The sequence below is a fragment of the Neolamprologus multifasciatus genome, chromosome 5 (assembly GCF_963576455.1).
Source record: "Neolamprologus multifasciatus chromosome 5, fNeoMul1.2, whole genome shotgun sequence".
NCBI classification, from domain to species: domain Eukaryota; kingdom Metazoa; phylum Chordata; class Actinopteri; order Cichliformes; family Cichlidae; genus Neolamprologus; species Neolamprologus multifasciatus.
This window is the reverse complement of record NC_140443.1, coordinates 20372003-20385119: the sequence shown is the minus strand read 5'-3', so window position 1 is coordinate 20385119 and position 13117 is coordinate 20372003. Positions and strand designations below refer to the sequence as shown.

The window sequence follows — 13117 nt, the reverse complement described above, 5'->3', positions numbered from 1 at the left end:
ACTTAAAACTTTTGAAATTCTTGTGAAAAGGAAGGCGGAGTCCGTGTCTCCTCCACACTGGCTGTTTGAATCTCAAAGACCAGACAAATGTAAACAACAACCTTCAGAAAGGACAAATAAATCCAACATGAATGTCTTTATTACAGTATTTAGGTAAACATAAAACAAAGAAAAGCAGTGATAAATAAGCTTTGTAATTTACATGTACTTTCATTTCCTGAATGTTTAAATAAAAACAAAGAAACTAATATCTGAAAAAGATGTAGAAGTATAACAGTTCTGTAACTGGCAATTTAAATTCAGTTGTACCCTTCTGTTCAAAAACAGCCGTCTGATGAATAAAACCAGGCAACAAGAACCACATTTATGAGACCAGAAACACTCTTTTCTATCACAAGCAAAGAAGATGAAGATGCTGACGAGCTTCTTGTTTGTTTGTTTTTTGTCTAGACTGGGATTTTAATGTCCATTCAGCCTCATTGATGGTCCCAGAGCAAAAAGCACTTAGTCAGGCAAAACAGATATGATATCATCCTGAAAATCCAGCAGGGCAACAAAAAGGTCCAACTGTTAAAGGAGCAATGATCCGACTATCATGAGTGTACATAAAGAAATCCTGACCTTTCCTTCCATCTCTCTGAAGATGAAGAACTCGTGAGATGGAACGAGGAATGTTTTATTCACGTATTCACTGTGCTGAGCCTGGCCTAACACTTAATACCTAAAATGAATACTCGATTTAAACTTAAAAGTGAAAGTGTGGTCATGTAGTGCTTCCTGGTGAGTTGCGAACCTACAGTAGCAGGTAAGAGGCACACAGAGGAAATATCTGTAATGTAAAGAAGGAGCAGAGTTCAAGTCTGCAAATGGAGTTTTAGCACTGAGGTCATTATCAGCTATTTCATTAAAAAACTGGGAACGAGGCAAGAGAAGTCTCAGAGAACCTAAGTACAAAAGGATGATCTTTTTTTTGGCTAAAAACTACACAGAAATCATAACAATGCAAAATTTCTCAAAAGGGAAAAGTTCAAACACCAAAAGCATTTAGCAGGACCCCCGACAACACTCCTCCATGCTGGAAACTGAGAATAAAATCCATCCGTCACCTTCAGTCTATACAGAATGTGTAACATAATGTTCTGTTCAGAGAAGAGTTCTGTTGATCAGTGAGAGCACTGGTGGTGCTTCATCTGGACACCTGGCTGAAACTGTTTAAAAAAAACAAAACAAGAATAAACTACAAGAATGTTGACGGTGGTCGAGTCTCACTGTAGCAGTTCTTCCCAGGAAATAGGTTTGGAGAAGACTTCCCTCTCCAGCCAAAGGTCGTAGTTCATTTGGAAGTCCTCGGGCAGGTCCACTCGTTGGCCCAGAACACTTTGCAGACAGTTGTCCACAGGCAGGAAGTCGGGATTGCTGTGGCTCTTGTCGTAGCGGCGGCTGTTGAAGCGCTCGATGTTGGCTCGTAGAGCGCACTCCTCGGCCTGGAAGTCCCACGGACGAGCGTCCAGATCTGCTCACACAAAACAAACAGTCACTGGAAGTTAGTGGATTTTGTCTGCTCTGAGCGTAACAGCAATCTGCAGCAGCCCACAAATCCTGATCTCCATTAGGACATAAAAACAAAACAGCAGGTTTGTCTCATAAAGGCGACAAACACATGAAACATTCATGCAGCGAACAGACGACTAATCTGAGAATAACGAAACACTTTGAATCTACAGCTCATCTTTCACTCACACACCAGCTGTCTCACCTCAGTCAGTCTGCGGCACTCATGACATTTATTAAATGCACACTCACTGGCTACTTTATTTGCTGTCTAACTGCTCGTTAACACACATCTAATCAGCCAATCACGTAGCAGGGTTTACAGAGAATGGTCCAAAAAAAAAGAGAAAATCTCCAGTGAGCAGCAGTTCTCTTAGAGGTCAGAGGTCAAAGAAGAATGGCCAGACTTCTTTGAGCTCATAGAAAGGCAACAGTGACTCAAGTAACCCCTCATGACAGCCAAGGTATGCAGAAGAGCATCTCTGAATGTTCAACACACTGAACCATGAAGAAAATGTGCAACAGCAGCAGAAGACTAGACCAGGTGTCACTACTGTCAACTAAGAAAGGGAAACTGAGGCTACAGTTTCCACAGGGTCACCAACATTGGACAACAGAAGGCTGGAGAAACTGCTGGTCTGATGATTCAATTTTCAGATGGTACTATTGCAATCTGCCATAAACAGCATCGTGCTTTTATCAACAATTCAGACTGCTGCTGGTGGTGCTGGCGTGGGGAATATTTTCTTGGCACAGTTTGGAACCCATAGTACCAAACTGTGCATCCTTTAAACACCACAGCAGTGGTGTAAAGGATGGTGTTGTTGCTGTCCATCAACAGCAACAATACACATGTAGTGTCCATCTTTCAATTGTTGCTTAAAGCAGGACAGCATACCGATGTCATAAATCTAAAACTGGTTTCTTGAACATGACTATGAGTTCACTGAATTCAAATGGCCTCCACAGTCACCAGATTTCTTTATTTACAATCCAACACAGCACCTCTGGGATGTGGTGGACCGGGAGATTCACATCATTACTGTGGAGCCACTGTGTGACGCTGTCATGTCAACATGGACCAAAATCTCTGAGCAATGTTTCTAGAATCTTCCAGGTTTGACTGGTTCTCTGAATATAAAAAGGATTTTATGGTGTTCAAATATCACCTGCTCCCCACTTTTTCTAGAATGATACTTGAATAATGCTGTCCTATGTTTGTGTGTAGTGTTGTACATTCTGCACGAAAGCTGTTCAGATTTTCCTCTCACCGTTTCCGTATGCCCAGTCGTCATTCAGGCGATGTCGGACCTTCTGGTAGATGGCAGACATGGTCTTCATGTTGCTCTTCCTCCACTGACGTCCGAGGTATTTTGTTTGCACTTTGAGCAGCTTGAGGACATACAGCTGCATCATTGCCTGCTTGACCTTCAGCGCCCTTTTCAGGATGGGTGCCGACTTAAACACGACCAGCATCTGGCAGAAAATAACAAGGGAAAAAAAAAATCAAAGTAGAGAGTTATATCCTGTCTTTTCATACGTGATTCGTGTGTCACAGCAAATGTGGCGTGACGTCCTCTCACCATTGTTCTGGAGTGCTTCCATTTGGTCAGTTTGTTGAGGATCCTCAGCAGGTTAATACAGGAAAACAGATTCCTCCAGCAAAACTGATTGTTGTCTCCCGCTTCCTGTAACAAAGAAATCGTCCACAGTAAACATCCAAATCCTACAGTCACGTGTCAACAACAACAAAACAACAGAAACAAGGGGGGTAAAATTACCAAGCTCTCTGCGGTTAACTCTGGGAGCTCGTGCACCACACAGTACGGAAAGTCGAGTACTGAAATGCTTTGAGGAAGAAAAAAGTAAAGTCAATGTAGTGAAATACAGAGTCATGTACATTTAGTTTATTGATGCGCACTGCAAACAGAAATCATGACTTTGTTATGTAACGCCACACTGAAAGTACCTGTTCTTAGCTGTGATGTAAGACATAATGTTCTGGTTGAAGAACTTGAGAATGAGGGGGATGCAGTTGGCAAACACCAAGTGCTGAGCCATGTACTCAAACTATGAACACCACACACATACACACACACACACAGAGACAGCAGTTACACAAGCATTAATTTTTATATCAGTACATGTATGTAGTTTGTATTTTGGTTACTACTGAACACACGATTAACACAACAACTGTTCAACTCTGAAAACAATCTAGGATTTATTTAAGTTTAAGAAAAGAAGAAACTTGCCTTTTTTTATTTAAGTGGATTTTTTAAGACTATTTTTTAACCCAATTCCCTGTTTTAAAACTTAATAAAAACAAAATGCAATGACCCAAAAACCTCATAAGCCCAGATTTTATTCAGAACACAGAAAGCATATTAAACGTTTAAACTGACAATAAATTTACCATTTTAGGAAAATTATTAGCTTGTTTTGAGTTTGATAGGAGGAACTGAGGAAACCAGCTGCTGGACTTTTGGAAGAAGAAATGACTCTACCTGCTCAGCAGTCCTGGGTCTTTTTTGTGCTATCTTTTGTTTTTGAGTTGTTTAGTTGGTAAATAATCTGGACTGCAGGCAGGTCAGTTCAGCACCCAGACTCTTCTACTATGAATCCATGCTGTTTTAATTAGAGATGGCACGATACCACTTTTTTATGTCCGATACCGATACCAATATCATAAATTTGGATATCTGCCGACACCGATATGAATCCGATATAGTGTGTTTTTTAATCAATAAAACGTTTTTGTTAATATCTTGCTGCATTTTGTATAAGTTTATACTCAAGTTTAAATAAATAACAACACTAAAGCTATTCTGTTATACCTGTATGTAAAAAATACACTGCGCCCAAAATATTTCATAGTTCAGCAATACTAATCTAATAAACTTAAACCTACTCCATCCTTCCTATTCTGGTATTTTAAAGAGTACTTAGCAGAAATATTAAGCAACCTAACTAATAGGGTTGCAAACTCCCAGCAAAAAAAATAGGGAACCACCCCCCACCTCATGATGCTTAATCGATGTAATCAAAAATAAATAAAGAAATAAATTATTTTTCAAGAATAATTAAATAGATTCAACATCTTTCTTCAACAAAATTGCAGACTGCAGAGATGGTATCTTCCCAAAGGAAAAAGTACTATAGCTTACTAGGGTATATTAGAATTAACAGTTACTATATACAGTAATGGACTTATATATATATTTTACATCAGATTAAAACTTTGGGTGTAAGAGTCAGATAATTATTTATTAAAAGCTAGAGATTTTAAATGAGAATAAGAAAGAAAAGTATGTCTTTGTGCCCCCTTTTCCCTGTTCATGCCCTATCGGCCCCCCTGGCTAAACTTTGCTAGATCCGCCCCTGCACAGTTACCAGCCGTCAGCTACGTAGAAAAAAATCCTGGTGTAGAAAGTAATATTAAATAAATTCTAACAACAGCTTATCAAGCTTAAACGTGCTGCTGTTGTTCAGCCGCTGGTTTCCTCTTTCTGGTGCAAAGTGGGCCAAAAACAAACAAAAGAGACGGACTTGCGACAGAAAAGCCGATCAGCTGATCATTGATCAGTTTCACGTTTGAAGTAGGAGCAGGAGAGAGAGAGAGAGGCAGTCGCTCCATATATCGGTTGTTAAGCTTAACGCTGGAATGCTTTACAAACATTCAGAGATGAACTTACACACTTGCTTTACTTCTCTCTGGGAAAACTTCCTCGGAGATGAAATGCTGGTTTGGTAGCACACAACCGCTCTATCACATGAGCACACTGCTGCAACGTGCTATGGTTATGAGCCGGGTTATGCCGTGTAGCAAGTTTTGTGAGGTGCTTTTTTGATATTTAATGGATCGGATTATATTTTTTATTATTCGCCAATATCTGATCCAGGAATTTGGGTCAGTATCGGACCGATACCGATACGTAATATCGGATTGGTCCATCTCTAGTTTTAATAGCTGCAGTTTGCAGTTTAGCGTCTTAGTTTTCCTTCCACGAAACAGACGTGGAGCGTATGTCAATCTAAAGAAGCCAGCACCAGAGAAGACAGAAGTGTTTCTGGATCATGTCCACTTATGGCTTCATCTTTGCCTGATCAGGCTTCAACCTAGATTTTCAGATGGCACCGTGAACTCTGTTTACAGACAACAATTTCTGGATGTGCTCCTGAGCCCATGAGGTTTCCTTGACAGCATCATGGCTGCTTTTAATGCAGCAATGCCTGAGGACCCAAAGATCACAGCCATCCAGTACTGACTATCAGCCTCATCCCTTGCGCACAGAGATTCCTCCAGATGGTCTGAATCTTTGGATATTATGTACTGTAGATGATGAGATAGTCCTCTTCACAGTTTTATGTTGAACTTTTTCAGAACTTTTTCCACAATTTGTACATGCAGTTTTTTGCAGATTGGTTAACCTCTGCCCATCTTTACTTCTGATAAACTCTGCCTCTCTAAGATGTTCTTTTTATACCCAATCACATTAATGACCTGTTGTCAGTTAACCTAATTAGTTGTAAAATGTACCTCCAGCAGTTTCTGCTTTCCTACTTTTCTAGACTTTTCTTAGTGTGTCCACTAATACTTTTCATGCACAAGTAAAATGTCTCAGTTTAAATATTTGATATGTTTTCTGTGTTCTACAGTGGACAGAATTTAGTTTAAGAGACGTGCAAATAATTTTTGGTCACTTTTTTTTAATCAAGGCTGTAAATAAATAAACGTAAGTTAAACTAAACCTGCTGCAGCGTGAAGGGGAGTGAATCTGTTTTATCTCTATTACCATGTTTTGATATTTGATGTGATTCAAAATTATTATTTAAACTGGAATAATAACAATGTGCAACGTTAAACAGGCGTGTGGGGTGCGCACCTGGTAGATGTGGTTGAGTTTGAAGTGTTTCAGGAGAAGCAGCAGAATTGCAGAGATGGCTTTCACAATGATCTCTTTGTGCCGATTCACATCAACACCAAGTTTCATGCTTTGCAGCACTGTGGTCCTGCAGGGTCAGACAGAAGAGATCAGGTCAGATAACCCTCAGTCTGTTCTGCTCGCAGGTAAAAACTAACACCTGCCTGTAAATCAGAACGTAGCAATCTTAGAGTCTACTGTTCTCAAACATGCTCAGGTAAAATAACCTGCCGATAAACCACATCTCCTTGTTTAAAAAAAAAAAACAAGCGTGAAACCAGTTGCAGCTCTGTATGTACAAGTGTGCATGACCTGAAAACCTGTACTCACCCTTAAATGTGAGTACATTAGATAATGGAAATGTCTCTCGGTTAGCATATGTTCCCTCTTTATCACATAATGGCACAGTGGATAAGAAACTGGCAGGCTTTTCAAGGCACTTACGGCATCTCCTCCGGCAGCACGTCTGCCAGTATATTAATGGAGTCGGTTTTAGCTTTGGATGTCGGAGCAGCAGCGAGCAGGATCTTCAGCAGAGCAATCTACAGAGAGACCAAGCATGATGGAGTGATTTAAACACTTTAAATCCAGCCTGCCAACGCTGAGGTTTCTAAATCTTGGAGTTTTATTTATTTTTATTATTTATTTACTTCAAATGTATGCAGGGTATAATTTGTAAAATCTAATGAAATGCTTTAGCATAACTAACAGCACACCACTGATCTGTGACACAACACTTTACACAAGTGCTGCAATAGAGTATTTGTGTAATAGTCTTTATCGCCATCCCTGAGCAGACCCTGCTCTGTTGTTGCTTTCACACAGAATTACAGGTTTTAAAGCCTTTTTATGACTCTACCACAGCTGTAGTATGAGTAGTCCCACAGTAGCACAATATAAACCATACAATACTAACCATGTATTGAGGCAAACTGGGCAGAATCCCCTGGTAAAGCAGCTCGGTGGCACACATCTCCACTTCCTCTTCCCCCTGACGACAAGAAAGAAGAAAAACACAAAACAAGAGACGTCAAGTTGAAGAATTTACTTTGTGTGTTTTTCTTTAACTGAATAATTAAAATGGACCTATTAAGCTATTATGTGAGAATAATTTCTGCATGGCCAGACTTTAAAATTATGAGGTCAGTGTATGTGCAAAAGGCTTCAGATAGGCGTCAGGCAATTTGTTTCTGCTGCTGGATGTGTACGATATGAATGAACAAAGTTGTGTTTCAGATAGAAGATGAACTAAGAGGCTGCACCAAGGCTCATTATATGATAAAAAAGGACTATTCTGAACTGAGTAACCATGCCAACCAACCTTAGTGAAGTCTAATGAGAGGTACCACGACAGATCTCCTTTTAATAAAGCTGTATCTGTTTATACTTACGCCAGATAGAGGGGTTTTCTGAAATTCCTCCTCCTTTGTGATCTGTAGTTCAGCTATAGAGACATACTTGTGCTGAAAAATAAGATAGCATTTAATAAATTAAGGTTCAGGAACACTTCAGGTGTGTGAAATTAAGCCATGCTTCAATATCCCTAATGAAGTACAGTGCAAAATACTGCAATACCTGCTTTAAGGTCTTGATGCTCTCGTGAATTGGCCTGGGTAATCCAACCACTGTATCTGTATCACTGTAATGTGTGCACAAAATAAACAGTTCTTAACATGTCAATATTTCTGCACAAAAGCTAACTGTCATCTCATAAAAAAATGAGGAAAACACTACCTTCCAAGAGTGTAACCAATGAATTTACTTCTACTTGATTCTAGGAAGTTTTCAATATCTTTTTCCCTGTTGGAGCAAAAACAGTAACATCAATAACAAAAAAAAGTCTTAATTGTATATTTGTGGATATAAAGGAGGAACTAACAGGCATCATTACAGTTCAGCATTGCTGTTTGGTGAGACTGAGCAGTACCTGACTTTAGGAGCCCACGGCAGACCTTTTGGGAAGGACACCCTCTCCGATGGAGGATGAGGAATAGGTGGAGGCATCACCTCGTCCCGCTCTAGAGGGAAAGTTTCTGCTTCTATAGAGTTATCATTGTCATCATTGTCATCTTCATCTTCTCGTGAGTCATCCGCCTTGTAAGGATCCTTTTCATTGAATGCATCAAGGTTATCCTGTTTTATCAGCGCCTGTGTTTGAGTTACAAGATAATTACAACTAGACCAAAGCAAATACTAAAATTACTCAAGTATTACATCTGTGAAGCCTCTGAATGCAGAGAATTATTGCATGAATACATTATAAGCAGAAGGCTCGTTGTCTAAGTGAAACAATAATACAAGCTGGTGCTCTAAAAAAACATCATCATTATTATTATTAATTATAATAATGTCTTTATTTAGCTGTTTTTGGACTGCAGTCATCTTTTCCTCGCTCGTGCTCGTGTTCCTGGATTTGTCAGTTTTGTTTGCACAAAGAGGGAATTGGTGCTGTAACATGTGTGCTGCTGCACACAGTCCATCGTACACACCAATACAGGTTTGCGAGAGCACTGCTCCCCTGTTCATGTAACGAGCATTTGGAATAACAGTCCACTTTGAGGTGTTTTGCTTATAGCTGGCTTTAACCTGATGGTAGCAGCTATAACTACCTTGTGTTCACGACGTGCCCGCTTTTGTTGTTGCTCAATGAGGTCAGATGCAGATGCAGGAGGAGAAGCTGCTCTCATGCTGCGAATGACTCGGATGCTGTCCTCTGGGAGAGGAGGGAGACCCAGTTCCTCTCTCTTACGGACCTTTATGCTCTGCAGCCGCTCAAACCCTCCGAGTGTGAACTGAAACAGAAGACAGGAAGGTTTTTGGAAGATAAGATGGGATTTAGGAGGAAAATGAAGATAAACTCTTTGGGATATCAGTATCTCTGTGAAAGGCTGATGTTTGAGTCTCTCACCAGTATGCTCTTCCACAACAGCAACAAAACTTTCTTCATGGGAAAGTGAGGCGCATGACCGCTGCAGAATTTGGTAACCATACCAAAGAGCATAACGGAAATGGGCTCGTTGTTGAAGAGAGGAGATCCTGGATCAGAGAAGCAGGTTCATTTACAAGGCTGATTCTGCACATAACCTCAACGAGTCTTCAGCTACTCTGATGAAATTTACCCAGTTCTGTCCTGAAGGTCTCCTTGATGGTTTTCCATTCGGGCTTGTCGGCTGGGTCGTCCTGTTGGATGGTTTCCACCATCATGTACATGATGTTAAGCAGCACCCTGAGATCTGTGCTGTCAGCCAGGGAGATGGCTGGTTTCCTGACAGCGCTGCTGCAGGCAGCACTGTTACTGAAACACAGACAGCACACCAGGAAGCTGGTTAACCTGAAGTCTACCACAGACAACCAGTGATTCTTCTTTTTTATTCTGAGTGAATTCATTAGTTTAAAAAACAAAAACAATAAAAACAAACAAACAAAAAACCAACAGACAAATAATGTGTTTCCCCCGTCCTAAATTTAAAGTAAAATTGCATGCTGACTGATTTATGGCACCTTTGGACATCAATAAATGCTTCCAGAAAGCTATGTGGTAGGAAAAAATTGCTTCTTTGTTTTGTTTTGTTTTTAATTGGCATTTACTTCTGCAAGGCTAAAAAATTGATGGAGAGCATACTCAATCTCCATGTTGAGCAGTTCCACCAGAGCAGAGAAGGTCCCCACATCGAGCAGCAGAAATATGTTGTATCTCATCCAGTGCTGTACCTCCACCTCAGAGCTGCACTCAGCAAAGGTTCCTAAAAACAGAAAAAAAAGAAGACAGTACATGAAGTACATGAAGACAAACTATTTTCTAGTTAACTTGAAATCATGGAAATGTGTGATGGACTGACCCTGAGCCATGTAGAGAATGGCTCTAGCAACCTTCAGCCTCTTCTCCCGGGCAGTGACTTCAAGACTGTCCAACAGGCGCATAGCGTGAGCTCTGTGCTGAGCTTCATCGAGCTCTGTCCACTTCTTATCAGACACTAAGGCACAGCAGAGGTGAAGAAAATAAACTAAGATGCATACTTGCTTCATCTTTTATTTGTATGGCTGTGTATGTATATTCTGAGTGCTTACCATGAACTCTGAATTCCTCTTCAAAGCACTTCCTATTAAGAGCGAACTCTGGTTCTTCAGTATAACTGTAAAGCTCTGCAAGACACATGAAGAGTTTATAAGTAATTTGAACACATTATTAGGTGGTTACAGGTTCTTAAAGTGTGACACACACACACTTACACACACGTACCTGACAGCTCTGCAGCCCACTTATCTGTGTCCGAATATTCAAACTCCAGATCTGGAGACTCAGACTGCCCCTGTGCACAACACACCGCAGAGGTTAGAAAGAGAGCTACTAGATACAAAAAAAATGTAATTAATCCAATTTAATCACATCCGACTGATGTTAAGAAGTCACATTACCCAAACTCTACACACAAGCACATAAAAAACTGTTTTCTCATTTAATACGTGGTGGTATTTAGTTAGTAGTGTTTAATTTCCTTTCCAAAACTCTCCATAACAACAGCAACAACATCATCAAGAGTCAAAGCACCAAAATGTTCAAGTGACTCTCGCTAAGAGAAAGTGGTGGAAGTAGCATTTTGACAATTTACAATATCAAAAAATAAATTTGACTAGGAAACCTTCTGGATTAAAAGCCCACTTACGTTAACACATGTAAGCCAGCAAGTTGTACTTCAAGTGTGTAGTAAAAATGTTCCCCATTAGTATTTTACTGTTGGATTAATATTTCTCCCGCATTAATGTCGTTTGAGGCTTTTTACTGCTGATAACACTGTTTGAGGTTCAGCTTATACATTTTGTTGGGTTGTTTTATCTACAGCAGTGCATCATAATCACTATGATCCTCCTTTGTAGAGTACTTGAGTCAATGCATTTAGCTGCATTTCACCACATTTTAGTATTTAGCTACAGGTGAAACACTCCTCTGTGCTGGCAGCTACTCTCTAACAAAAGTTAAAATCTTTTAACATATATATATATATATATATATACATATATATATATATATATATATATATATATATATATATATATATATATATATATTAATCAGGCACGTTATCCACTTTATACGTGCCTATAAAGTACGGTATAAGGTATAAAGGTATAAAAACATCCAGTTGGCAACAGCAAGCAATACTGTTCGAAGTAGTTCAGGAGCACAAAGTAAAAAATAAGATGCAATCAAACACTGTTGTAATAGCACTATGTCCTGTTTAAGACTGGGTGCACCTGAGTGGTGGGAGTGGTGAAGGTTATAAAACCTCCACTTTCAGTCTGCTTACTCTCTTTGGAAAGTTTCATCATGACGCTGTTGGTTTGTTGGGTTACTTAGTTCTGTCACACTCAGTCAATTATGTTTTCAGTTGTCCATAAACACCGTGCACAGCTGATGTCCGTTACTTTAACACCTCACTATATTTTGGTTACATAAACCGCTTTGGGCACTGTTTGTTACAAGGCTGTACCAATAGTAGTAATAAACTTGTATTTGAGCATCTGTTACTGACAACTCTATAATCGCTTATTCTATAATTTACATTTCAGACTAGTTAATGTAGTCTCTGATTCGTAATATAAAGTTTATGAATCAATAACAATATCATGTGTACCAGCTGCAACACTGAAAGTAACAGTAACACACTGAAGCTGCCATCATGAAGCATTACAACTAAAGACAGGAGGATTTACTATTGCCACTGTGAGCCTACTTTTAAGAAAAGACTGGAAATAATACACCTCTTCAAGAATCAGTGCTACCATGACTGTCTCCAGTGGCTATTTAAACCACTACACGGAAACACTCAGCTTTTTTTCTTTAAACATCACACAAATGAGTGACCAATTTTGCATATATACAGTAAAATTACACTGTAATAACCGACTGTCGCATTAGAAAGATTAAATGCGTTAACAAGGACCTAAACAATCAGTTTTCAACAGGTCATTAGGTTCCTGACACATACACAAGCCTGGCCTGTAGCCGGCTAACGTCAGCTAGCCGTCTCCTGCTCGCTTTTCAATGTGTTAACACCGGAAAACAAACGGAACACCGTACAGCTAGGTACACGTACAAACACCGTAATAAAGGTCGTTTGCTGCTCTTAACTCCCGAATCATGTTAGAAATACTAATTGTGCTACAATGACAGAGCTAGCTAACTTTACACTAGCAGCAGGAAAGGCCTCGTCTCTTTAGCTAAAAAAAAAAAAAAAAACACGCTGGAAATCAACCATAAACATCTGGATATGTACCTCTGAATCTTTTCTTTGATTGCGGGTAAATTCGCCCCTGGTTTTGTTAGGTAGCATAGCTCTCTGCTTATTGTTTACAGGTAGCCCACTACCGTTTCCACCGACGTCCATAATTTTTGGGGGCGCAGTGAACTCTCGCGAGATGAGAAATGCGAGTCCGACTGTCGGACTCGCGTAAGCGCATCCGCAGAATCTTGTCCGAAGGTCCGCAGCAGAGGCCCGAGGTGCGGTTGTGTAGAATTATTTTTGAAATGAATTTTTCTCTGCCTCTTCAGACCTCAATCCCGAACTGACGCTATGATGATGAGATCAGAAGTCGGAGCAGAGCCTGACATCTGCTGCAGGACTCATTCAGGATGAAGAAAG

The 13117-nt window shown here is 40.0% G+C and overlaps 1 protein-coding gene across 1 annotated transcript; it reads right to left on the bottom strand.

Annotated features, from left to right (window-relative positions):
• Positions 1 to 121: 121 nt before the first annotated feature.
• Positions 122 to 13005, bottom strand: strip1 (striatin interacting protein 1). The gene is made up of 20 exons (XM_085161016.1): positions 12752 to 13005; positions 10717 to 10786; positions 10545 to 10619; positions 10316 to 10450; positions 10099 to 10219; positions 9596 to 9771; positions 9385 to 9512; positions 9086 to 9268; positions 8404 to 8624; positions 8211 to 8276; positions 8052 to 8115; positions 7868 to 7939; positions 7393 to 7467; positions 6921 to 7018; positions 6438 to 6564; positions 3521 to 3621; positions 3333 to 3399; positions 3135 to 3239; positions 2823 to 3027; positions 122 to 1513 (listed from the first exon to the last, which is right to left on the bottom strand). Exons 1-20 carry the CDS (start codon positions 12860 to 12862, stop codon positions 1266 to 1268), a joined length of 2448 nt encoding a protein of 815 aa, XP_085017142.1. The 5' UTR covers positions 12863 to 13005; the 3' UTR covers positions 122 to 1265.
• Between the last annotated feature and the right edge of the window lie 112 nt (positions 13006 to 13117).

What these genes read in the sequence shown, in the direction of transcription:
- strip1 (XM_085161016.1), bottom strand. Translation starts at nt 12,862, where the DNA reads ATGGACGTCGGTGGAAACGGTAGTGGGCTACCTGTAAACAATAAGCAG. An exon ending in TGTTGTGGAAGAGCATACTG is followed by an intron (nt 9,269 to 9,384) that starts GTGAGAGACTCA and finishes CTTCTGTTTCAG; the next exon opens with TTCACACTCGGAGGGTTTGA. An exon ending in GCATCAAGACCTTAAAGCAG is followed by an intron (nt 7,940 to 8,051) that starts GTATTGCAGTAT and finishes CTTATTTTTCAG; the next exon opens with CACAAGTATGTCTCTATAGC.